This window comes from Dermacentor variabilis, chromosome 2, assembly GCF_050947875.1.
Source record: "Dermacentor variabilis isolate Ectoservices chromosome 2, ASM5094787v1, whole genome shotgun sequence".
Lineage (NCBI taxonomy): Eukaryota > Metazoa > Arthropoda > Arachnida > Ixodida > Ixodidae > Dermacentor > Dermacentor variabilis.
The window spans coordinates 71,250,192-71,275,532 of NC_134569.1; the positions used below are offsets into that span (position 1 = coordinate 71,250,192).

At 44.4% G+C, this 25,341-nt stretch overlaps 1 protein-coding gene across 1 annotated transcript in view; it reads left to right on the forward strand.

Annotated features, from left to right (window-relative positions):
* LOC142572064 (5'-nucleotidase-like) overlaps nt 1-18,499 on the forward strand; it is a 52,267-nt gene extending 33,768 nt beyond the window's left edge. The window contains exons 5-10 of the mRNA XM_075680884.1: nt 5,111-5,299; nt 6,171-6,371; nt 13,918-14,178; nt 16,606-16,767; nt 17,996-18,193; nt 18,298-18,499. Of these exons, the coding sequence (XP_075536999.1) occupies nt 5,111-5,299; nt 6,171-6,371; nt 13,918-14,178; nt 16,606-16,767; nt 17,996-18,193; nt 18,298-18,479 (1,193 nt within the window). The 3' untranslated portion in view covers nt 18,480-18,499. The remainder of the gene's footprint in view (nt 1-5,110; nt 5,300-6,170; nt 6,372-13,917; nt 14,179-16,605; nt 16,768-17,995; nt 18,194-18,297) is intronic.
* Nucleotides 18,500-25,341: the final 6,842 nt, after the last annotated feature.

Sequence of the window (25,341 nt, forward strand, 5' to 3'; positions counted from 1 at the left end):
GTTAAAAAGCTCGTATGGGATCCCAGGGGGAAATGTACTCAATATGGTTTAAAAAAGCACCGTTGCCCCTGTTGTTAAATGTTTCTTCTATTGCAATAGCAATTATATAGACACTACAAGCGCATTTCCGTGGTCGGCGTCGCCGTCGCCGTGAGCTTTCGCATAGAGTCCAAGGGCGATAACAGCGTCGCCGAGCGCTCTACGCTGCATGTGCGAGTGAAGGCGCGCTCAATCACGGCTCAATCTCGCCCGCGAGAAACAAATGAAAGCGGGCAGGAAGCGCACCGTCTCAGATCGTGCGCGAGGCCCACAACGTTGCGAGGCACAAGGGGAAGGGGTGAGAGAGAGGGGCGGCATTCTACTGCTCCTGCAACTGCGCATGTGGTGGCTGCGCGCGGTCGCCCGGCCGTAGCTTGAGAGCGATCTGCGTTGAAGGCAAAGTGTCGGTACGTCGGCAGCTCGTAGCTTTGTGCGTGATGTGTATTCTCGGCGCTTACGTTTCGTTGAATGCCGACAGACAGCACGAATTTCACTTCACTCCCTGCGGCTGCCGCGTTTCCTCACGCCAGTGTTTTGACATCGACTTTCCCCGGTCGTCGAGCCAGATGTGTTCATGTTTGCTTGTGCGCGCATGACACCATGTTTACTCATTTAGTTAGTGTGCCTGTGTCTATAAGTTTATACAGCCGATGCAACTACTATTGCTACTTCGTATAGCTGTCCCCTAATTTGCTATCGCTAACGATGCTTCGCGTTTCGGGTGAAACTGCGACTTTTCTTTACAGTGAAACACATTAGAGGTTAAAACGTCGCTCCAACAACGTATAGCTGACGTTCCTATGGCAACGTTCCTATGGTTGACTGTCTTTTAGATAAAAAAAAACGGAAACTATTGAAAATCTTTTTTCGACATTGTTGGTAAGCAGTACTTCATTGGGATGTGCTTCGGCGAACCACTAAAAAAAGAATTGCATACCCAGGTATTTCGGACAGTGCCCTTCGGCATTCTCTGTAACTTCACGGCAATGCACAAACGTAACTGAAAGTGCGCAATCCTTAGAAAACTATAATTCAGAATATCGGCGGAGTACAAAAAAGTCTCAACTACGACCGCCGGGATATGAACTCCCTTCTAACAACATATGCATCTAGCGCACTTAGTCGTCACACTCGTGCTACCTTAAAGTAGTGTTTTAGTCAGGGATGAGCAGCGAAGTCAGACAAGAACAAATTGTTTTCCAACCTCCCGGCAGAGAACACGTTAACTTGAAGAAGAGGCACCAAATTTAAACAATGTAAAGCGATTTATTACAATTGGCGTTGGAACGGTAATATATTGAACGAGGGTAATTATTGCAGGCGCAGGAACTTGACAAGTAGCAAGGACTGAGAAAGAGTGATTATGAGTATGCACGTCTTGGTGCGTGCGGGCGCATGCGTGTGTGCGCGCGTTTTTGAATGCGCGTGCTTCGGCATTTGTATTTGCGTGCGCGCGAGTGTGTGTGTTTCATGTGTGAGCATGCGTACATGTGTGTATTTGTGCGTGCGTGCGCCAGCTGTGTGTGCGCTGGCGTTCGTGCATACATGGGCACCTGTGAATGCATGTGCTTATGTCTGAACATGTGAGTTCGTGTTTGAGCATGTATACGTGTGAACATGTGTGTGGGTGTTTGTGCCCGTATGCGTGTCTGCTCAGCGCGCGCGCGTGTGTGTGAGTGTGTGCGTGTGTGTGTGTGTGTGCGTGCGTGCGTGCGTGCGTGCGTGAGTGCGTGCGTGAGTGCGTGCGTGCGTGCGTGAGTGCGTGCGTGAGTGCGTGCGTGAGTGCGTGCGTGCGTGCGCGCGCGCGCATTTCCTTGCTTACACCTGCTCGCTCTCGGAGAAAAAAGGGTTATCGAGTTTAGTTTAGTTAAACTCATATTATAGCGTAAGCTTTTACGGGCTCATTCCAATAGACATTTCGGTTGCCGATTGCGTCCGCCGCCACCTCCGCCGCCGGCTTTAGCCGGTGTCCGTAGCAGCTATCTCCGGGAATGAGAAAAATAATGCCCAGTTGAGGCTGGGATCGAGCCCAGGCCCGCTGCGAGGGAGTGAGCCACTCTACCGCTGAGCCACGCGAGAGGTGCTGGCATACAGCGGGGAAAACATAAACGCGACCTAACGCCCGAGGAGACACCCGATGTGACAGGCGCGCCACGTATTATGTCATTTTGCATTTCAGTTGCATATTATTACACCATGTTCAACATCATGTAGCAGATGCGCAGGTACCAGTACAACGCAGTTACAGAAGGTTTGAGCGAGAAAAAGAAGTTTAAGGAGATGTGTACAAGAATGCTAGAATATATATATGTATATATATATATATTGTGCAGCTGATTAAATCAAGCTGGCTATAGGTGACTGTCACCGCAGCGTTTCAAAGGGGATGTCAATATATCATGATCACCATTAGCATCGTGTCGTGCCACTTGCCTTGCGATGTGAAATGCGTGCCACGTAGTGTCTATCCGTGCGCCCTTTGCATTGAACTTGCATATTATTACACCAGGTGGCACGCCACGTCGCAGTAGCGGTATAAGGTAGATAGAGAAGTCTTGAGGTAGAAAAAAGTTGCATTTTCGCCCGAAACGCGAAGCATCGATTGCGACAGCAAATTAGTGAACAGCTACACGAATACAGTAGTTTTATTGGCCGCATAAACTTTAAACATATGCCCACTAACTTAATTGACAACCATGATGTCACGCGCACACAAGCAAGCATGAAGAAATTTAACTCGACGACCACAGAAACTCGCTGTCAAAACGCTGGCGTGAGGAAACGCGGCAGCAACAGCGAGCGAAGTGAAAATTTAGCTGTCGATCGCTTCAACGAAAAGTGAGTACCGAGAACACACAGCGCGCACAGCCGTGAACGCACAGCCGTCACTTACACAGTTGCAAGCGGAGTAGAACGCCACCCCCTTCTCTCGCCTACCCCGGTGCTTCGCAACGTTGGGTACCTCGGGCACGATTGGAGACGTCGCACTCCCTGCCCGCTTTCGTCTCCTTCGCGTGGGCGAGATTGAGCCGCGATTGTCGGCTCCCCTTGCACACCCTCACTTGCACATACAGCGCAGAGCGCGCGGCTACAGTTTTATCGATCTTGGACTTTATACGGAATGTGATGGCGATGGAGACGGCCGAAATGCGCTTGGAGTGTGCATATAATTGCTATCGCATTAAAAGAACGTTATGGAGATCTATAAATATTGATATAATGAAAAATATGTATGACATGCCTGATTAATTCAAGAAGGCTATAGGTTACTGTTTGTCACCGTCCCGTATCAAAGGGAATGCCATTAAATCATTATAATTATCAGTAGCATCATCTCGTGCCATTGACGCGCGATGTGACATGCGCGCCGCGTAGCGTCGACATGTACAAACATTGCATTGCAGTTCCGTTACATTCCACTAGGTGTCCCGACATGTAGCAGTTGCATGTAGCAGTTGCATGCACCATGTAGCTGAAGCTGGTTAACTCAAGCAGGCCAGGGGACTATTTGTCACCACCCCGTTTCGAAAGGGGTGCCAGTAAACCATCATTATCACCAGCATCATCAACAGCAACGTACCCCGCCACGGGTTGTGACATGTGCGCCACGTAGTTTGGATACCTGTGTTTACGCTTCGGTGCACGTTGGGGCTCCTCCTCGCAAGGTACAAACCACTGCTGATAAGCTAATCGTAAGGCAACTAGCGCATCTCTAACCAGACAACGTCGGGCTTAGCACACCACTGTGCAGAAAGCAAGGAGGTTACATGCTAAATCTGCCGGAGTGGCGACCGCTGCGGCCGCCTACGGAACGAGGGAAGCCACGAATTGCCGTGGGCAAAAGAGCGGCTGCCCAGCATTTAGGCAGCCGCGAAATACGCGCGGCACTCGTGTGCATTTTCGGTTTCCCGATAAAAAATTGCAGAAAAAATATTTGTTTATCTTACTTAACTATTTTACTTGCCATTAGGCAATGTAGTTACCGCAATATATGATACTAAATTTATTTTTTGTGTGCATGAAAGCGTTTTAATCATTAGCTTCTTTTAATGCGTAAGGCATCCTTTGACGAGTATCCCAACTCCGTCACGCGAAAAGTGTAATGCCTTGTACCTGCACAGAAATGCCTAATATGTGAAGTTAGGACATTTAATTGTTACAATAGCGCAAATGTAGATGATTGGTAGCTTTATAAGGGATTGGAATCAATTTGAACCAAAAAAAAATTTTGTCAGAGAGATAGCCCGTAGGGATACATGGAGCTCCATAGAAAATACATGGGGAAGCTTATGGTAGGCATGGGTCAACTTAAGTTTGGCCGTGGGTTAACTGTAAGTTGGGCGTATACGCCAAGTTCGAATTTGGGGGCGGGCCAATTGACATTTGGGGTTGGGCAACCTGAAATTCTCGGGTGCGCGAACTTCAAATTTGGGGTGGGGGGGGGGGGGGGGGGCACAACAGGACGCCCGCGTCGGTAGAGCCGGTGCAGTGTACAGGAGCATGAGTCGGCTGTAGCCGATGCTATAGATGTATAAGAAACTCGTACATTGTGAAGTGTTTCAAAAGAGGGATGTATGGCTAAGGAATGGCACCGGATACGGTAAAGCGTTGGCAGTCTTGGGTAGATTTCGGGCGCTGGCAACCCGGACACTCGTATACGACTTCCGAAGGATGTGCGAACAACCCTTTACAGCTTCACTGTCTTTGACCTATTAGCTTCTGCGATTTACACACATCTGCAAAGCTTTATTTCACTGCGCACATCATGCTTTCAAGAAAAGTAAAAAATTTAGCAGTATACCGGACTGGCTCATTCTAGTATATTGAGCGTGTAAATGAGCGGTTCTGAAAGCAAAATAAAAATTCACGAGAAAAGTGATTGATTATATTGTCGCAATAACTGAGCTTAGAATTCTTTTTTTCAGGCTCTAATTATACAGTAAATCAATTATATCGTCGAACAATGTAATTGTCATCACAAAGTTCTAACCATTCAACTTTATTGGACGCGTCCCTTTTTTTATCAGGAACATACATCACTCATGGCACCATTTTTCCTGTTTGTTCGCAGGACCAAACGTGGAATTTTACGAAGAAATAGAGAGCTTTCAAAATGAAACGGCTAAGCTTCGTGAAAAAAATGTGACTATAATTATTGCTATCACACACAGTGGCTTTAAGCGCGAAATCGACATAGTCAAGAATGTTTCAGATATAGACATACTGGTTGGTGGACACACAAACACGTTTCTCTACACAGGTGAGACAATTGAGGGAACTTGTTACAACATGCAATGTCTTTTTCCTGTGTTGTGCAGCTGCGCTATTTATTTTATAGAGTTGTGAGCGCGACTACACCTAGAAACGCTCAAAAATGCTATAGGAGTTTTTTCATCGCAGTGTTCCGAAAGAAGTACATTATTACTCTATTTATATTTTTTGTTGAAAGGCATATTAGAGGCCATGTATAGGCAAATTTTGAAATGTGTGGGTCAATTAGGGGAAAAACAAAAATACATCTGAACCGCTACTGTCTGCCTGTTTCGAGGCCTTATTGAAAAGCTTATAAAGTTTCTCCGCTGTGCTGAGAAATCAAAAGTGGAATAAATTTTGTACTTAAAGAATAGGAAGGCACTCTTACGCATGACGGGCACCGAAAGTTTGAAGCGTGGAGGTGAATTATATAGTTTAACATATAATCACTGAATTAATGCTCGTACATTGGCAAGCGTACTATCTATGCGTTATACGAGGCCTGCAGTTGGTTTGTGCGGTCTCTTCGGTGATCTAAACAATGCATATTGGTTATATTTCTTTGAAATAGGAAGTGTATGTTATTTATGTTATACGGTAAAAGCTTAAACTATAGATTAAATTTAAGCGAAATGTGGTTGATGTGCACACCACAATAAACGTGTACCGAAGAATTGTAAAAGATTCCTTTGTAAAAAATTCCCTAGGCAAGTCTTCGAAAGCGTTACAAGTATCTGCGGTCAATGCTTGGAGAGCGCGTTCTAACTAAGGCAACTGAAATTCTTAATACAACAGCTCAAAAGAAAGAGCTTTGCTGAAGATAGAATGTGAATCTGCAAGGTCTCACAAGTCTGCTGTCTTTCTTTTTTAAAATACAGGAAGTGACCATCCAAAGGAAAATAAGCCGGCAGATGTGTACCCATACGTTGTGAACAGAAGCGACGGCAGCCAAGCGCTTGTTGTGCAAGACTACTGCTTCGGAAAGTTCCTCGGCAGACTGCATGTCACATTCAACAGCACCGGCCATGTAGTAAACTGGGGAGGCAACCCTATTCTGCTGGACCGTAATGTAACGGAAGGTGAGGCCATGGAGGTATCTTGCAATGCGAGCCGCACCATACTGAGCGGAGCTAAATGCGTCACCGATACAAAGTTACAATTTAAGCGAATCGGCGGGAAAAATGCACAACAAATTCTTACACGGGCTAAATGAAATAGAATGGCTTTGTACCAAGCATTCCCGTTCTTATATTTCCCTTTCCCCTGCGTAGGGCAGCCAACCGGACTCTAACAACGTAAACCTTACAGGTCAGGGTCGAATTCTCAACACGGAAAACGTGGTGCTATTGACAGCACTGACTTTTCCGACTAAATAGTGTAAACAAACATGTTGAAATGGTTTTCTGGGATTCATTTAGGAGAATTTGTGTGCGCTGGCTGTTCCCTCTTTTCAACGCATATAACTCCCTTTTATTTTTAATAGGCATCATGCTCAGGTCGCCCGTGCTCACGGGCGACCTGAGCAAGTGAGTGCTATAGCAAAGAGGGGCGATATCGTAGTATGTGGCATATGGCCGAAGCAACGAAAGTCTCAGAATTACAACTACACGTGTCATATACGCGTGACTTGAGGAATATGGTCCGTCACTAGACTGCTCGAGTGCTATTCGTATTACCATCGACAGTCATCGTAAGATGAGTTCTACTGGAATTTTTACAGCGTGAGCTGTTATGGACTCATTCCAATAGCCGATTAGATTCGCGATGTTATCCGCCACCGTCGGCATTGGTCGCAGCTATCGCGAACAATGAGAAAAAAGAAGTTCCCGCCAGGATCCAATTCGGTTCCTCTGTGCGTAATCCAGCAACTCTACTAATGCGCCACAGCAGCGCTTGCTAGCTGCTGCGAAAACATGTCCTATGCAGGCGTCCTAGCGTGGGAGGAATCACGTGATGTGAGACGTGCACACATTGCATTGCAGTTGCACATTATTGCACCAGGTGGCACGCCACGTAGCCGTTGCATTGTATTGAGCCACTTGTCACGCGATGTGAGATGCGCGTAGCGTAGCGTCGATACGTGCAAAATTTGCGTTGTACTTGAGTTGTCTTTCACCGGGCGTCACGATATGTAGTAGTTATAGTTGGATGTAGCAGCTGCAGATAATTAAGTGCACACGTGAACCTTGTGTGCATAACATTCGCAAAAGAAACGAAGGCACGTCAAAAATGATTTTGGAACCATGTAAGAGCACACGGAGCTCTAATTAAAAAGTTCGCAAACCGCTATAAGGGATGAAAATTGTAACATCTTCGAAGGAGACGATGCGTTGCGATACATCAGTGACATTATTAGGGAAAGCTTTGGCATGAAAGAAAGCGTAGGTCAGACTCAGACAGATGCAGCGGCAACAAAGAAGCCTGAGAGATCAAAACTTAGCACAGAAAACTTTTTGCTGGAAGAAAACGGAAGAAAGTGTCCCTAAAAACACGGCCGCAGAACCTGACAAAATCCCAATACCGTTAATCAAAAGTCTTGGTTCAAAGAACGAGGCATTGCTGACTAATGCCATAGAGAAAGTGATTAGAGCGAAAGAACTTCCGGTTGGATGGCGTGAAAGCAAGGTGAACTTCATCTACAAAGGCAAACGGGATAAGGATAAGACGAGCTCGTACAGGCGAGTTACGGTAACGTCATATAACAGAATATATATCACGTTACGGTAACGTGGTATATGAAATGATAATGGCAGCCATAAAATTAGAACAGTTGAAATGGATGGAAAAGAATCGTCTGATCCCAAGTACTGTGAGAATAGATGTAAGCGAAGCTTTTTATGCTGTTTGCTTTGATTGACGATAATTAGGGGTGATGTTGGTGGCTAGTGTGTAATTTCTTCAGCATTTAGTCCAATACGAGAGCGGTGGATTGATGTGATAGGTTACCTTGCGTGCATCACTGCTGTTTGTCTGCGCAGTTCACAGAACACAGAGGGAGAAGTGTTTGCTTGAGGCGTTGTTGTGCGTCATTGTTCATAATGTATGAGAGGGTTGAGCGGCATCATTGGCTTACAAGGCACATCGCATCGTGGCAGAAGTGTTAAACCTTAACTGAATTATGGTGCTGTACGTAATTCAGTTAATATAATTGTATGTATACATTGTATACATACATTCGCGGTCTGCACCACGTTTCGCTTCGTCGCAAAGACGCTCCTGTCGCGCACGACGCTTCTTTCGGGCTTGGATGTCCTCGACGCTGAGTGCAAGCTTTGGAGTCATTTTGCTGGCGCTTGTTTCCGTGCTCCTTCTGTATACGTGGCCAGCACTCTGTTGAGACGCGAGCGCCAACTACTTTCTTCAGGCTATGGACGATTGTTATGTTTACACTATCCCATCCCAGCACGCGACCTCTTCATCCCAACTCCTGCTTTTTTGTCGCATAGGAAAGCAAGCACAGCAAGCGCCATACGCACAAACCATGCAACGCAGCCACGGCGGCGCCGGCCAGGATGGGGGTGTTGCGTTAAAGAAGCCCTCAGATGGACGCAAAATTGCCGCGCGACTGGCCGCTCGAGACACTTTGCGTGTATTGGCGGGATTCTTTCACGCTCGGAAAAAAAGTTTTACGTAGCACGTATTGAGCAACAGGAAGCTGTATCTCCAAGTGACTGCCAACAACATTACTTTGGTTCTGTCCAGCTACGTGGCATTTGCCTATTTTTAAATCTTGGTCCCTGATAGTTGGGGCACCCTGTATATAAATAAGGCTCGGTAGATGATATTGGCAATTATTGGTGATTTCTCTTCCTTTAGTGTTTGCAAATGTTGCTGAGCAAATAACAAGAGAGACCAACTAGCTTCTAAACAGTAAACAAAGCGTTATTAAAGGAGAACAATTTGGTTTTATCAAAAATAAATCGTCAGGGTTCACCCTCTTTAGCATAACGGCATATCTATTAAAAACATAGAAAAGATATTGTGCACACTGGACATATTTTTATTCTTGAAGAAGGCTTTCGACGGTGTACAACTTAATGTACTTTTACGTAAACTCATGGGCACTTATAAAAGGTTATCTCAGTAGAGAATGCAATTCACTGTTATTAATTCGAAAGATTCAGAAATAGGCTATATTAAGTATGCCTCACGGCAGGACTCTATTCTAGGACGTACATTACTTCTTTTATGTATTAATGATATAAATGTACCTGGAAGTGAACGCTTAGTGCTATACGCCGACTGCACTAACGCATTGTTAAAACGATTTTCGCACGGTTCTTACAGAGGCAGACCATTGGCTCCACGATTCTCGCTTTCATCTAACAGATTACAGTTAAACAAAAATAAAAACTCACAGGCCTGCGTGGCGCACGCAGCACATACACAGCGTAAGTTGGAGGAGCGCCTCCATGGGAAACCATCGTGGACTGCTTGAAGACGGTAACTACAAGTACTGGGTACACGGAAATTACTGTTTTAATTTGCAAAGAAGCTGTCGTGCCTAATTTTCGGCAGCACGCACTTCGCGGTCTTCGCGGCGAAGCTGCCGGGCGACGTATTCTGCTGCACGCACTTGAGGCTCCATAGGAAACCGTCGTGGACTGCTTGAAGACGGTAACTACAAGTACTGGGTAAACGGAAATTAGTGTTTTCACTTGCAAAGACGCTGTCGTGCCTAATTTTCGGCAGCACGCACTTCGCGGTCCTCGCGGCGAAGCTGCGGGCGGCATATTCGGCTGCACGCACTTGAGAGTCTTGGCGGCGAAGCTGCCCGGTCGAATATTCGGCAGCAAGCACTAAATAGCCTTCGCGACGAAGTGTCTTTGCGTAGTTTTCACGAGAACGGACTGAAATGTGCGTCCAGCGTCAACGACGAGCTGCGGCTTGTGCTGCTCTCTGCACAGCGGTCTGCTGAGGCCAACATTGTCTATAACAGCCGCACGCGCAGCGCTACGATTCGCTTCTTCAGCAGCGGTTCGTACCTTGAGAGGAGGTGCCATAGCGTGTGGCGAAGAGTAAACACAGATATCGAGACTACGCGGCGCACATGTCACATTCTTTGACACGTGGTGCGATACGATGCAACTGGTACATGTAGTTACGCATGGTGTATTACAACGCCACTAAAATCAAAAGTTTGCACGCGTCGATAATACACGACGCGCCTTTCCCACCGCGTGGCAAGTAGCGTCATACGACACAACTGCTACAGGACGTGCCACCTGGTGCAATAATATGCAACTGCACTGCAAAATATGCACGGATCGACACTACGTGGCGCGCACCACACATCGCGTGACTTTTCGAGCGCTAAGACGCCTGTATAGGCACTTTTCCGCAGCAGCTAGGAAGGGTCCGTCCGTTCTTGTGCTAAAATGTTACAGCTCGGATTAGCTCAATACCTTCCTAATGTAGTAGTATCATCAGATGCCACATATGTGCCAAGAGCTTCTTGGGGCTTTCTCAAGGAGGACGTTGACCAATTTCTTGGTAGAAAGATTCAATCTGGAATGCATTTTCACTGCGAGTCTAAAAGAAATTTCTGCTGCATTATAGTGGACTCCATTTTCGCCGATCCTCTGTATTATGCACCTTATTGAAGTCGGCCTACCGACGCCTGCACCGCAGGCGTGCCGTACTCGTGACGCATGCGGCAGAAAGGGTGTTCCCCATCCGTCGCCCTGGTTTGTGAGTGGTGGCGCTGGCTAACACTCCCAGCGTTAGTTCTAATAGTAAAATCCAAATACGCAAGAATGCGGATAGGAAAACGGCGCCGCGGTAGCTTAATTGGTAGAGCATCGCACGCATAATGCGAAGACGCGGGATCGTTCCCCACCTGTGGCAAGTTCTTTCTTCACCCACTTTCATTTCCATCCATTTATCATGTATTTAATTGAATTAGTAAGTACAAGTAATTTACACTATGTTGCTCTTGGTGTCATTGTGTGTTAGCGTCTTACTATATATATATATATATATATATATATATATATATATATATATATATATATATATATATATATATATATATATATATATATATATATATACACTCAGTGGCTATGGTGTTGGGCTGCTGAGCACGAGGTCGCGGGATCGAATCCCGGCCACGGCGGCCGCATTTCGATGGGGGCGAAATGCAAAAACACCCGTGTGCTTAGATTTAGGTGCACGTTAAAGAACCCCAGGTGGTCAAAATTTCCGGTATCCTCCACTACGGCGTGCCTCATAATCAGAAAGTGGTTTTGGCACGTAAAACCCCAAATATTATTATTATATAAATATATAGGTATTTCTTTGTTGGAGCCGGTGATTCATAAGCCGTAAGAAGTGCAGGCGCACTTACAGAAACAACAAAAGAATAAGTCGAAGCTTGAGGGGCCCTGCCTTCATGAAAGGCCGGCTTCCCGAAATGTTAATTTAAACGTTTTTTTTTTTTCAATCTCGCCTGCTCTTGTGACGGCGCACGCAACCTTATTTAGACAAAGTTCGGAATCTCTCCACCATGCCGACACATGTGGGTGCGTCTTGGGCCGAGTGAAAACATTGCAGCAGTGGCTAGTCCGTGAAAGACATTCCCCGAAAAAAAGTCAAACAATATATGTTTGTCTATTCCCCCTCTTGAAAGGCATCATTCCGACGCTGCAAACGCAACATGATAGAGAGAAAAGTACACGTGAAGAAAAGAAACTAACCAATCAATAGAGGATTTAAGTTTCCAAGCAAGTTAGCGCGCGTACAGCGGCTTCAGGCACGGCACATGATGACTTCAGGTTGTGTACGGTACCGCTGTGATCGCCTAACATCATCAGGCACGACCTCATAGTCCAGTGCAACAAGACGTCGGAGTTTCTTGTAGGGCCTAAAATATTGTCGCAGTTGCTTTTCTCTAAGTGCACGCCGGTGTTTTGGTGTCCAAAACCCAAGCACGAGCGCCGGGGTGGTTATCCGCGTCAACGAAAACGCCAAAAGAAACCACGCTACTAATGTAAAAATCATTACACTGCCATTTCTGAATGTGCTTCTTGCGTCCAAAATCCCTACAAGCAATGTCATCGAGGCCATATAAAGAAAGCCCATCCACTTAAGCTATCGTCGACACGACCACGATTCCTCACCCTCACCAGCAATTCACGAATTTTACCTACAACCACTTACAGCGCGGCGAAAGAATGAAATTAGGTTGTTACATGGCTTTATCAATTCATTATGCTATTTCTTCAATAACAATCCACAAACTTTCGCCGAACAGTCTTTTACTCGAAGTCACCAAGCTCCGAACATCGTACCTTTTCACACACATACTGACACCTTTAAATAGTTTTGTTCCACGTGCAATTAATAATCGGAATTTATTGCTTCATGCACATTTGTCGTTGTCTGAATTTCTAAGTGCTCTGGCATAGTGGTAAATGTATAAGTAGGGTGTTTCTTATCCAAGTGCTTTCCTTGCCTTTCATATGTATTTTGCAATAATCTCATACACAAGTGCATGCCTTCATACCCTGGACACTAATATACAGCTCTGTATTCCGTCCGGCCTTCGACGGCGTAACTGCACCCTTCTAGTCCGCCTATGGCTTGGAGTAGCATTTTCAAATGCGTACTCTTTTATTATCGGAATGGCCAACAGCCCACTTTGTGACTTCTGCGAGTGCAACGAAACAATCGCACACCTTCTTTACTAGCGCCCTCGTTTCAACCCGCAAACAGCAGCCCTCTCAGCCACCCTAGATAGAACAACTCGACAAGCGCCCACTAACAGTAAACAACATCCTTGGAAATTGGAACAGCAACGCGATCCGCTGTGAAGGCGCTGCTGCGTTACTTAAAAGATACGGGACAGTGCCCACAGAAACAGTTCTACGTCGAGTGTATGTGCGTCTGCGTGTATGGTTATTTTATTCTTTTTCTCTCTCTCACCCATCGCATTCCCTTGCCCCTCCCCAGGTACAGGGTGGCCAACCGGAGATAACCTCTGGTTAACCTCCATGTCTTTCCTTTGTCTCTCTCTCACTCTCTCTCTCTCTCGTTCACTTTCCGGTTTTATAGTTTTATTCACATCATTCGTATTTAATGTATGTATGCTTCTTTACTCGGCTACCCCTGGTATACATAAATATATAAATACATAAATAAACATACATTATTTCCTAGATAGATAGATAGCTAGATAGATAGATAGATAGATAGATAGATCAATAGATAGATAGATAGATAGATAGATAGATAGATAGATAGATAGATAGATAGATAGATAGATAGATAGATAGATAGATAGATAGATAGATAGATAGATAGATAGACAGACAGACAGACAGACAGACAGACAGACAGACAGACAGACAGACAGACAGACAGATAGATAGATAGATAGATAGATAGATAGATAGATAGATAGATAGATAGATAGATAGATAGATAGATAGATAGATAGATAGATAGATAGATAGATAGATAGATAGATAGTGGCAATGATGAGTGGATGTGAACGCGGTTTACACCATATCTTGCAGATGTGCGCACATTGTAGTCGATGGGCCCTAATGCCTTTTTACTGTTCTACCTGTAAATGCCGTATTGAGTGTTTCCAGAAAATGAATTACTGGATTTTTTTTTCAGATGCGTGCATAAAAGAGGTGTTAGAACCCTTCAAGGGAAACCTCACAAAACAGATGAGCGTCGTGATAGGTAGTACTAAAGTCCTCATGGAGCATAACCACGACATATGTAGAATGCAAGAGTGCAACCTCGGCAACCTGGTTGCGGATGCATACTATGAGTATTACCTTAACATGAGCAACACGACGAGTCCTTTCTGGTCGGACTTGAACGGTGCCGTCGTCAACGCTGGCAGCATCAGAACGGCGCTCCCGAGCTTCTGTGAGTAGAACTAATAACTGAGTGTTCTATAGGACACCGTAGGGAGTTCCAGTGTATTTAGAAAGTACTTAGCGACCAAACACAACAGCTTCACCAGCCTCAACCACAGTTCATAAACGGTAAATGCATTAGATTTGGCTTTTCTTTTCTTGAGGAGCTCAATGTCTTTTGGGATACGTTAAAGATATCTGTTTCCGCATGGGACTACATAAGAATTGCCCCAACAAAAAAAAAGGCAAAAGAAGAGTTGATTTCTAATGTCACTCACGTTGTTAAATTTACCGTTTATGGTAGCGAAAAGTTGCTTATTCCAGGAAAGTAAAAGCTGCGAACAGCAAGAAACTTCAACCTGATTTTTGAGATTTTATGCTTATAACAGTCCATCGCTTCTGGCCAGTTAACATGCGTCTAGAAGCTGGGCAAGACGGTATCTTTGGTCAAATCTAGCGACGTTCACTGTTATCTTAATTACAGACCTATAGCGCTAAACAGCCCCACAACTCCCCCAATTTGTTATGTTGCAGAAGTCACATATAGCGATGTATTTACAATATGTACAAGAGAGACAACGATGCATAAACAAGATGGCTGTCGAGGCCGATTCCACCTAGACACGTCAGATCGTCTTTTTCTGACTGGCGCCACTCTTGGTCACGCCGTAACATTATCATCTACTCAATTTTAGCTAACTTTCTCTATAATCTTATGCATTTTTTTACGGCTAAATCATTGTCATATGAAGCGTAACTTATTTGTTTGACTAGTTAACTCTTCGCTGCTCTTAAAAACGGTTGTTTCATCAATAGCATACTCCTAGACTTTCAGAAAGCATTTGATCTTTTCTTTCTCCCACTACCATATTTAAAATTAAGCAAATCGAACAGAGATCCCAATATTATTGCTTGAATTAAAAGCTTTGTTTAATGGACCGCCATTTATTAAAGCTACCGATTTTGATTTTCCTACATGTACAGTTACTTCGGGTATGCTGCAGGGTTCCATCCTCGGGCTTCTTTTATTTATAATTTACATTAACGACTTCACTAGTGCAGTTCAATCATCTATTAGACTATATGTTGGCGATTGCGTAGATTATCGAATAAGAAATTCTGACGCTGATATTAGAGCACTTCAGTCTGACCTTGACGCTATTACTAAATGGTGCAACGCATGGCAAAGGCGTTTGAATGATAAGCCTACAATGTAACTAGAATTTTCCGAAAATCGACCATGTGTAGCCCTCCTCTTTATAACGTTGATAGTTAAACGAAGTAACCTCTTATAAAGATCTAGGATATCACATAAATACTAACCTATCTTGACAAAATCATGTTAACTTCGTACGTTATTAATAAGGTTAACAACAAGTCAGTTTATTTACGCCGCAACATTGCAAGGTCCCCGTCGTCTCTTAAATTTACATTATATAAAACACTTTGTAAAATCTATGCTCGAATGTGCATGCGCTTTGTGGGATCCTAGCCAAGAATTTCTTATGGATGAACTATATAGAATCGGTGCGAACCGCAGTGTGCATTTCGTTTTGTTAAATTACTCCCACTTTTCAGAGTATAAACGACGAAACTTACTTTGCAGCTTTACCGTCCCGAACATTGATAAACGGGGAAATCCCTGCTTGTCAATGTTCCGCGAAATGTTTTTCACCTTAAAAGTGAACATCTTAGTCAAGTTATCTGTCAGGTCGTACTAACCACCGCCATAAAGTTTGCGTCCCTTTTTGTCCAACTAATTTATATCCTGATTCATTCATTCCAAAGGCAGCCAAATAATGGAATCACTTGCCCACCCTTGTAATCATCATTCTCACCGTCTCCGTATTTAAACCATGCTGTTGAAGATTATTGCATGCACTAACTGCTTATGACAAGTACGTTGTTGTTGTTTTCACCACTCCCTTCTGTATCGCCTTCGGGCCACTGAAGGTACTAAACAAATAAATAAATAAACAAATAAATAAATAAATAAATAAATAAAAGTGTTGACAGTCGGAAAAGAGGCAGAAACAGCACCAAGTCACTTCCACGAGTGTGTTTATCGAAACATGATACGATGCACAAGTCAGTACCACGATTGATTAATGAGTCGAATCATGTGACTATTATGACTTAAATAATAGAATGGAAGCTGTTACTTCGAGCAGCATTGTCATTATTATCAAGCAAAGAGCTCTACGGCACCTTAGTGTATAGAACTAAATTTTCTCAAATAAATAGCGGAAGCTAGAAAAATTCGAAGCTTTCTAAACGCTTTGCACGTGTGCAGACTTGTTGTGCTAGATTCACCTCTTTTCGTCCCCATGCATATTCTGGCAACCCTTTGGGAGCATTACATGCGAGTACAAACTTACGTCAGTATCGTACTTTAGTAACCTAACTTTTTTCGCGTCTTCTATGGTTCCACATATAGACAACGTGACTTGGGGTGACGTGGTGACTACTCTTCCATACGGAAATTCGCTATTAACAATGACGCTTACCGGAACTGACGTGAAAAAAATGTTCGAGCACGCCGTCACAAACTACACGACGGAGGAAGATAAACAAAAAGGACGTTTTCTTCAGGTATCAGGTGAGCTCTGCAGAGAAAGAAAAATTGTATCCATTTCCACTCCATGTAGATCGTACACCTTTGGGGTGTGGTTCAGCAGATATGGCTGCCCGCGAACGTGGGCTCAATGCGAAAACGTGTGCTCTGGGAGTTATGTGTTGTTGACGAATCTCAGATGACAAAAATTAATCTAGGACACCCTGCTGCGGTGTTTATCGTAACTGAAATGAAGTTCTTTTTTCTTAATGGGGCGGAGGGAACTATGTGAAAATTTTCTTGCCTGCCAGTTGTTATTACGGAAAGGCGTCTCAGTTAAGTCAGCCGCGTATTAGAACAACAAACGATCGCTGTGGCGTTTCCTGAAGGAAATAAAGATTAGCAAACTGAAAACCTAATTGAGAAAATTAGGACAAACGGTTTTCTTCCGTTAACTGCTCGTGAGAAAAAACTGAAGTTTGGTGGATGACACAGGACCACATAACAGGAGGCGAGACGTTGTCGTTGACAATTACAAAGAGTTAACTGTCTATCAGGGAGCCTGAATAGCAAGTGATAGAAAGCAAGTGTTTTAAAGAAATGCTTGTAAAAATCGAGCATAATTTCCAATCACGATTCCCTTTCAAATCTAATCCTAAACCACCGTCTAAAGCTTTGTCAAGTGTTTGAAAAGTCCCCAGAAGTCACTCTCTCACCATCATTCGTACCATCACATCGCGGCGCGAGCACTGTACACAAAAGGGGGTTCTACACTTCCGAGGTAGTTATAAGAAATTCTCCCAATTGAACAGCCTCCTTGTTTCAGTAACTCATGGGACGTAGTTTTCAGTAGAAAAAATAAACATTTTCATTCTAACTGAAGCATCTAGCCTTTTGACGCAATGCCGTCGACAGGGGTCTGATGGAATGATGACAGCATGCTTATAAAGCAAGGACATTGTTCTCGTGAGATAAACTGTGGAAGCTATTCCCGGGCTCGGCCGCTTACGCACTTTCCATAATTCACGGACATTCATGGGTTTCAATAACAAGTATTTTTGGGGTGCCATAATATTATTCACCAAAACTGTCAGAAGCCAGAATAATATACCTGTTTCCAGTCGAGCACTGTTCTGCGTTCCTCTCGTCGTTAGCGCGCGTTGTTTCTGGCTACAACACAGCTTTATCTGTGCTGAGCTGGTGTCATACTATGATCCGAAATATATAGTTGCTCTTAAGAGCAGATTTCTTCACCGTTTTCTCATGTGTGCAGGCTTCCGGGTGGAGTATGATCTGACGAAGGATAACTATCAGCGCGTCGTCTCTATCAGCGTTCTTTGCGCAAACTGCAGCGTGCCAACGTACCAGCCACTGGATGTGAATAAGACTTACAAGATTGTTGCCGCAGATTTCGTTGCAAGAGGCGGCGATGGATTCAAGTTTACCAACTCCGTGACCGTAAGCGACGTAGGTAAGTGGCAATCTATATATAATAGGTGAGCTCGAATTCTGCGTTGTGGTCTTTACCCATCAACCCCATCGTTATTTTTTTCTTTCCTTTTTCTGTTAACACAGGGCCAATCGAGTATGAAGCATTGGAGAAATACGTCGTTAAAATGTCCCCGGTGTGGACGCCAAATGAAGGACGTATTAAAATCACTTTGAATTGTACGGATGAACTAGCAGTACAAAACTACACAAAATTAATACGTGAAAACCAGACGTGCGCGAAGGGGACTTGTAATCCAAGACAATAAACATAATGTGCTTACCAAAACAGGCTTTTATGTGTCTGTTAGGTCCTTGCCGTTAGGTCGAGGAAGACCGCCGCTTCATCGTCGTCAACTCGTCCTTTTATCTTCAAGGTGGTGCAATGCATATCCCGATCACGTTGCTAAATTAAGCTTTCGGTGCACTGAAGGACACAACGTGAAGTGAAACCTTCAGTGTTCACATCACGTGGCAGCTGTGAGACATATGCGCACCATGGTTGTGCGACCTCTGCGTTGTGCTATTGCACAGTGTCCCAGCTAGCATTAGTGAAGCTGTTTAAAAAACTCACTTGTGCAATATGCGATTACGAGACCTCATCAGCCCTCTTCCAGCACCATGATAATCATGTGTGCGAATTAACTGGCTGGTTATATAATACTAACTAATCATCATTTCCGTGTTTGAAATAAGGGCATCGCCTCCGATGAGAAACCTGTTATTGCGTCCTAAAACATCCCACACAATCGTTTTCATTGAGTTATATCATTTGGTTGGCAATAACTTTCTTGAATTGTCCGGCAGCTTTTTGTAGATGCGGGCTCAGGTGTCCCACGATGGGACGTATGGTTCCCTGCCCCCGTCAACACGGGCGACAAGGCATCTCCCGAACCTCAACGAGGTAGCCCACCGCAGAGCGCGAGAGCAGACGCACTGCGCCCGGCCGGCCTCTCGGGAAGACCCCCGAGCTCAACGAGACAGAGTGACCACATACAACGACATCACGAAGATGCACCAACAAGTCAGAAGAACATTCCCACCACCACACAGAGACCTAAACAGGGCACGAGCAGTGGCTTTGTGCCAACTGCAAACGAATACCTTCCCGAACCCGTTTTACCTCAAACGGATATTCCCTCAAGTACACAAAGAAGACACATGTAAGATATGCAAACAGGGCACAGCTACGCTCAAAAACATGCTAAGGGAATGTAACACCCAACGCAGATTCGAGATAAACTGCGAGGCCCTATCACTGAGGCGAGCCGCCGCTCTGTGCAGCTCCGACCTCGGCGACCAAGTCTGGGCCGTCCAGCAGGCCAGCGTAAAAAAAAAAGAAAAAGAGATGTCCGTGCTTTACTCGTAGCGCGCGAAATAGGAAAAGTTCTACGTGATTACGCGCTCTTAAGGGGCCGGCGACAGCCCAGAATAATATTCGGTGTAAATGAAAAGCCCATTTGAAACATTCTGTTCGTGCATTAAGTAGGAATTATAATTTTAAACTGGCACAGAAAGTCGCGGTATACTGTATGTAATAACGCCTTTACGCCGAAACCGCGGTGCTAAAGCTGGATGTTCACCCGTTGACTGCAGGTTTCTGTGCGTAAGCGGCACCTTATGAAGTGCACCAAACGTACTGTTTAATAGTACAGCCTATATCATATTGGTCTTTGTGCTTTATTCCATGTGCATTAGGATCTAAAAAAAGTTCAAGCTTACAAACGCCACTGTCTTTGTAGCAGTGAGTGGAATGCATTGCATGGCGGCCCACATGCATGCCTGTGTTCGCGTGCAAGCTTGCGGGTGAGTATTCTGAGTTCTGTGGTCTTCCTGTGAGATACAAAACTCAATCGACTAATTGGGCCAGCTCTACACGAACTAATGGGTTCCAGCTCTACACGAAGAGCAATACTGGTATACCATACACTACTCGCTACCCCTCAATGCCAACCGGAAAAGGCAATATCAAAGAGGCCGTCGGTCGCACAGTGCCGTCTTATCATCTCGTCTGCTCTGCGCACTTTGGCGCCTTGAACTACCTGCCGTCGTCGAATCGCCATAAGAAAAAAAATATATCAATCACAGATGTAATGACGCTGTGGACTACATTTATGGGAGAATGAGTAACCAAATGAACAAATAAACTGCTACTGGATTCTCGCACGTATTGCTTCCTTGCGTTAAGTGACGATGCTCAACGGTCGTCCCTTCTCATTGTCAGCTCACAGCCCGTTAGTTAGCGTCCCGCGAATTGTTGAACATAAATGTCGATTGACCCAACTCTGGGCAGTTTTGAAAGAATTCACAGCGCAACAGAAGCCATTTGAAATCCAAACACACAGCTGCTCAAAATTCAAAGAAACGTACCGAAATCGAAGTTTGTGAGTGGTCAACACGAATTACGTTCATCAAACGAAACAACAAAAGTACTATCCACAGGAAGTTAGCTTGCAAACATGCCCTATAAGTACTCAGAGGCAGCTGGCAGTCTGACGCGCTGACCACAGAGTTGTCACCTACACGCACGGCGTTCGATCTTCATCATTTTAGTTTGTTCATGCTTAATCCGAAGACGCAGGAACGTTTTAAAATTGCTTGACTAAATTCCAAGTATTCCAATAATGAGAGCGGAGCGAAGAATGGAACATAGTCGTGTAATACGCTCTTGAGCTCCTCGTGGGACGTCATGACATTTGGACGTCTACATGGGAATAGTTCATAGCTTATCGGTAAACAAGAATTATACCGCATTCAAAACGAACCACAGTCGACCTGGTGAGTCTTCAGCCCCGGCAGATCGAGAGAAGGTCCTATATTCCAAAATGTGTATTTCGAAGCTTTGTCGCTCTATCATCCCACCAGTGAGTAAATGTCATCACAATGTTGAAATATACGGTGACGAAACAGAAACGATCAGCACAACTTTTACAGTCGTTGTTTGCTTTCTTTATCTCCAAGCTCAACGTCACGTGAGAGGCAAGGTTATGAAGAGTTCTCAGGCAGCAAAAGGACATTGCGTGAGGCCCCCGTGTACACTGACTCCGTAGAGCGAGCGAGCGTGCAAGCGCAAGGCGCGATCTTTCATGCTTGCCTAAGTGAGCCAAGGCCGATGTTTCGGCTTCGAGACCTCGACAAAGTGCAGTGTTCGTAATTGTTTTTCTTTTTCTCGTATACGCGCGTTCAGGCTTGTGCCGGTTATAGTGAGAGTTATTTGTCTGCCGTTCTTGCATAACTTCTCTTTTTGTGTCGCATTGCATCGTGACTAGTCGGAGACGCTGGAGTGCTCGAGTAAGTCACGACTAAAGTAAGTTAAGACTGACCAGGGAATTTTGAGGGACTAGTTCGTCCATGGTAAGCTTTGGGTACTGGCTATGACGTCGTGCTGCTGAGCAGGAAGTAAGACGTTCGATTCCCAACCGCGGTTAAATACAAAACACCCTTGTATTTATATACCAGGCGATCATTTTTAGACTGCATGGAATTTTTAAAAATCGCCTGCGGCGGCAGCATAAACCTTGTCGTTGAGCTAGATTACTAGAAGAGGCGGACATTATCAGAACCAGAAATCAAAATATATATTTATGTAATTAACAGAAGATAATTAATTAACTTCTTAATTATTTACTTTAGGGCACATATTGCAACTGACGAATTGTAGCCGGTGAATTTGCAAGACGTATATCCACTTGAAATGAATTTCCAGGGTGACGACAGCTTCAAGATATTTCCCAAAGTGTGGCGCGAAATACATGGGCGCTCCAATTATTTCTGTGCTTCAATGCTAGAAAGAGCGCTTGGTAAAAAAAAAAATAAGTGTTAAAACTGCGCATTCTCGCGGCGAGTTTAATGGCACGTACGTCAAAATTGGCGTCATTCTGGAAATTCATTACATGTGGATACGCGTCGCAATATCACCTGCTAGAAGGCGCAAATTGCAATATGTGTGCCGTAATGTAAATAATGAAAAAGTGAACTAGTAATCTTTTCGGTAATTAGATGAGCATGCGTTTTGATTTATCGGGCACGTAATGTCAGCAGCTGAGGTTAATCTAATTCAAGGACTAGCATTGTGTTGTCTGCAACAGGCGGTGTGTGTGTAAAAATTCTATAAATGTTAAAAATGATCACCCCACAGATTTATGTTTATGTCAAGGAAACCCAGGAGGTCAAAATTAATCCGGAGCACTCCACTATACGGAGACCATAATAAACCACTGTGCACTTCCGGGACACTAAACACAACAATCTATTTTTTATTATATTTTTTTTCTGGGGGAGGGGGGGGCACTAACTGCGCAAGATCTAGTAAAGGCAAGATACTAGAAGACATATGACGTAAGTAAGAGATCACTGGGCTCCAACCCATAAGTTTCAAGTACCACAAGGTCAAGGTAACTAACAAACTTTGATTTTCAATTTCGTGAAATAATATAGTCGTCTTCCCGTCACCCGTATATCAAAATCAACTATCATTTCCGTAGCCTCACCTACGACCAAAGGCTGATGAGGCTGTGGCTATCTTATAACATTGGAGAAACATTGCTGGCTGTCATATCACGTGAACTTCGTATCTGCCTTCTATAAGATTTATTATTGCTTTTCTGACTTCACTGTAAAAATGTTTACACTCATAAGGGTGTTTTCTTGTCAAACTGGTAACAGCCTTACGGTTAGGGCTTTACAAAAATTTATAGAGACCGACAACGGAGCTCTAACTAGACGTGCGATGACAAAACATTTCTACAATGCTAATATACAATACGATACAATCTTTATTGTGCATAAAGAAAAACAAAATACAGATAGCAGGCCTGCCAAATCCAGCAATATACATTCAGATAAATTACAGCTGGGCATAGCTACCTTTTTATTCGCGAGTTAGCTTAATCAAAAATCTTAATAACTCTGGCCTACAAATTAGCAGTTTTAAGCAGTGGAGTCTCATATTGATGGATAGTAAGAAATGCGCATGATGTGCCTTGATGCTACGGCACTGCATATATTAGCATCCGAAGTACTAGCACGCATTCTCTTCACTACTCTCTCTCTCTCTCTCTCTGTCATTCTCTCTATCTCTCTCAATAAGAGGTATAGATCCATCTATGTCTATCTATCTCGTTGTTTTCACGCAGCAAGTCATTCGGTCGTATATCGCCGAACAAACCCTGACGCAACGTCCGCGCCGACACAGGCGGCAGACCAGCTAAATCAGATTTCCTCTTCTTGGGTGACGTGCCCGCATCCCGTTCCGTCTCGCCGAAAGAGGGCACACGATCACGGCTTGGCGACGTCGCGAGCGAGCGCGCGTTTCCCAACCTGCGAACTGCCGCGCCTCCTTGATTCACGAGCCGCGAGGCGCGTCCGCTTCACGAGAGCCCGACGACGCGGCCACTCCCGCTCGAGATCTGTCATCCTGAGCCCACAGGGAGCACACGTTGCAGAGCTTTGCGTGAGCGCGAGCATCATGAGATCCGGTGAGTAACCCGGGAAGTGTATACACAACATCGAGACGTTCCGCGTTCTGCACGGCGAGGAGTCACTGCAGAGAGTCGCAAGGACACTAACGCAAAACACTTCGTCAGTTTAGACAGATATAGTAGTAGTACCATATCCTCCGGAGACCCAAAGACAGATGAAGAATATAATCGATTTTCAGAAGTGGGGGGGGGGGGGGGGGGGGTTCTTATTACCGGTTGGAGCATTATGAACCGAAAATTTTTGTTCAAATGCTACGGATATAGATACCGAAAGCATCATCTCAATGTGCATTGACAATTAGTGGCCGTCTGTTCATGTTTGTTATAAAACAAAATGCTTCTGTTTGCCGAAACACAAAGATAAACTTGTAGCGACTGTGCAGGGCGGCATGTTGATGTTACATTGTAGATTTTCATGTGATCGCTTGGTGTTCCAAGCGCACTTCACGGATGCTTTCCGTGGTCTGTAGCGACACAATGGTTTAAATAAAATCAGTGCCAATTTTGTCGACAACTGGCAGTAAGAATATGATTAAACCACTTCCAGACAGTTGCTCATGCGTCTGATTTCATATCCTAGATATATATTTTGCGTAATCGCTTCCGTGTTAATCTTGAATAGGAGTGAAGGCAATGTGAAATATAATGTACGAGGGGTCTCAGGAAAACATGGTGTTAGTATTTGTACAGGGCTAATGTATAGTAATAATGTAGTATGGTAAGTAGCAACTCTATTTTCATTACCTTCGAGATAAATGTTTAATTAGCAAAATAAAAAATGAAGGTCGAACTTCCATTTATTTTTACTGTAATGCAGTGATTTGGGCTTGTTGGTAAGACATCATGAGGCTTATAGCGCGTGAAAAGACAAGGACGAAAGGAAGACGTGACACACACAGGCGCTGCGTGTGTCAAGTCTCCCTTTCGTCCTTGTCTTTTCACGCGCCATAAGCCTCACGAGTTATTTTTTATTTTTTATTTCGTTTTGATACCCCAGCTCTGGTGGGCCTATGTGACGTCGTATGTTTCAAATCACGTCTCGTAATTCTGGTATTATGTTACAGTAAACATTCTTGAGACTCACTAAATTTATTCCTTGGCTGTTTTACAATTAAATGTAGTTCATCTTTACAGACAAACATGCATGCGTCTTCTCTGGCTTACCAAAGCTCCTGTCGCTAGCTGGGCTTTTTGTGGTATTGTAGAAGCCCAATTTGCTAGTACAGCTGAATTTATTCACTTATTTAGACCCCATTGAGGTCATCGGGTGTTCTACGTTCTTTCGTTCGGCGAGCAGCTCAGCATACAAATTCTCTGGCATAGAACTAGCATTGCTAGTAATGACCATCATCGACAACTTGAGGTGGCAATCCTAAAAAAGAACAGCAAAGAGAAACACTATATTTACTTAGATTAACACTATTTTGCAAAGCTACTTCGTTAATTTTGCGGTAATGACTTGTTTATAGAGGAGGAAATTAAATTTAGTGTTGCGTTTTTCTCATTTCGCATCCAAACGTGAGCGCCGTGGTTACCTTAGTCCGACGTCACAGATTTCTGAGCTTTTTTTCGTATTCGGTTCGTTGAGGTTCAGAAAACGTTCTCGAAACTTGGTGAGTTCAGTCTTCAGCTACATTAGAGTACTATGTCG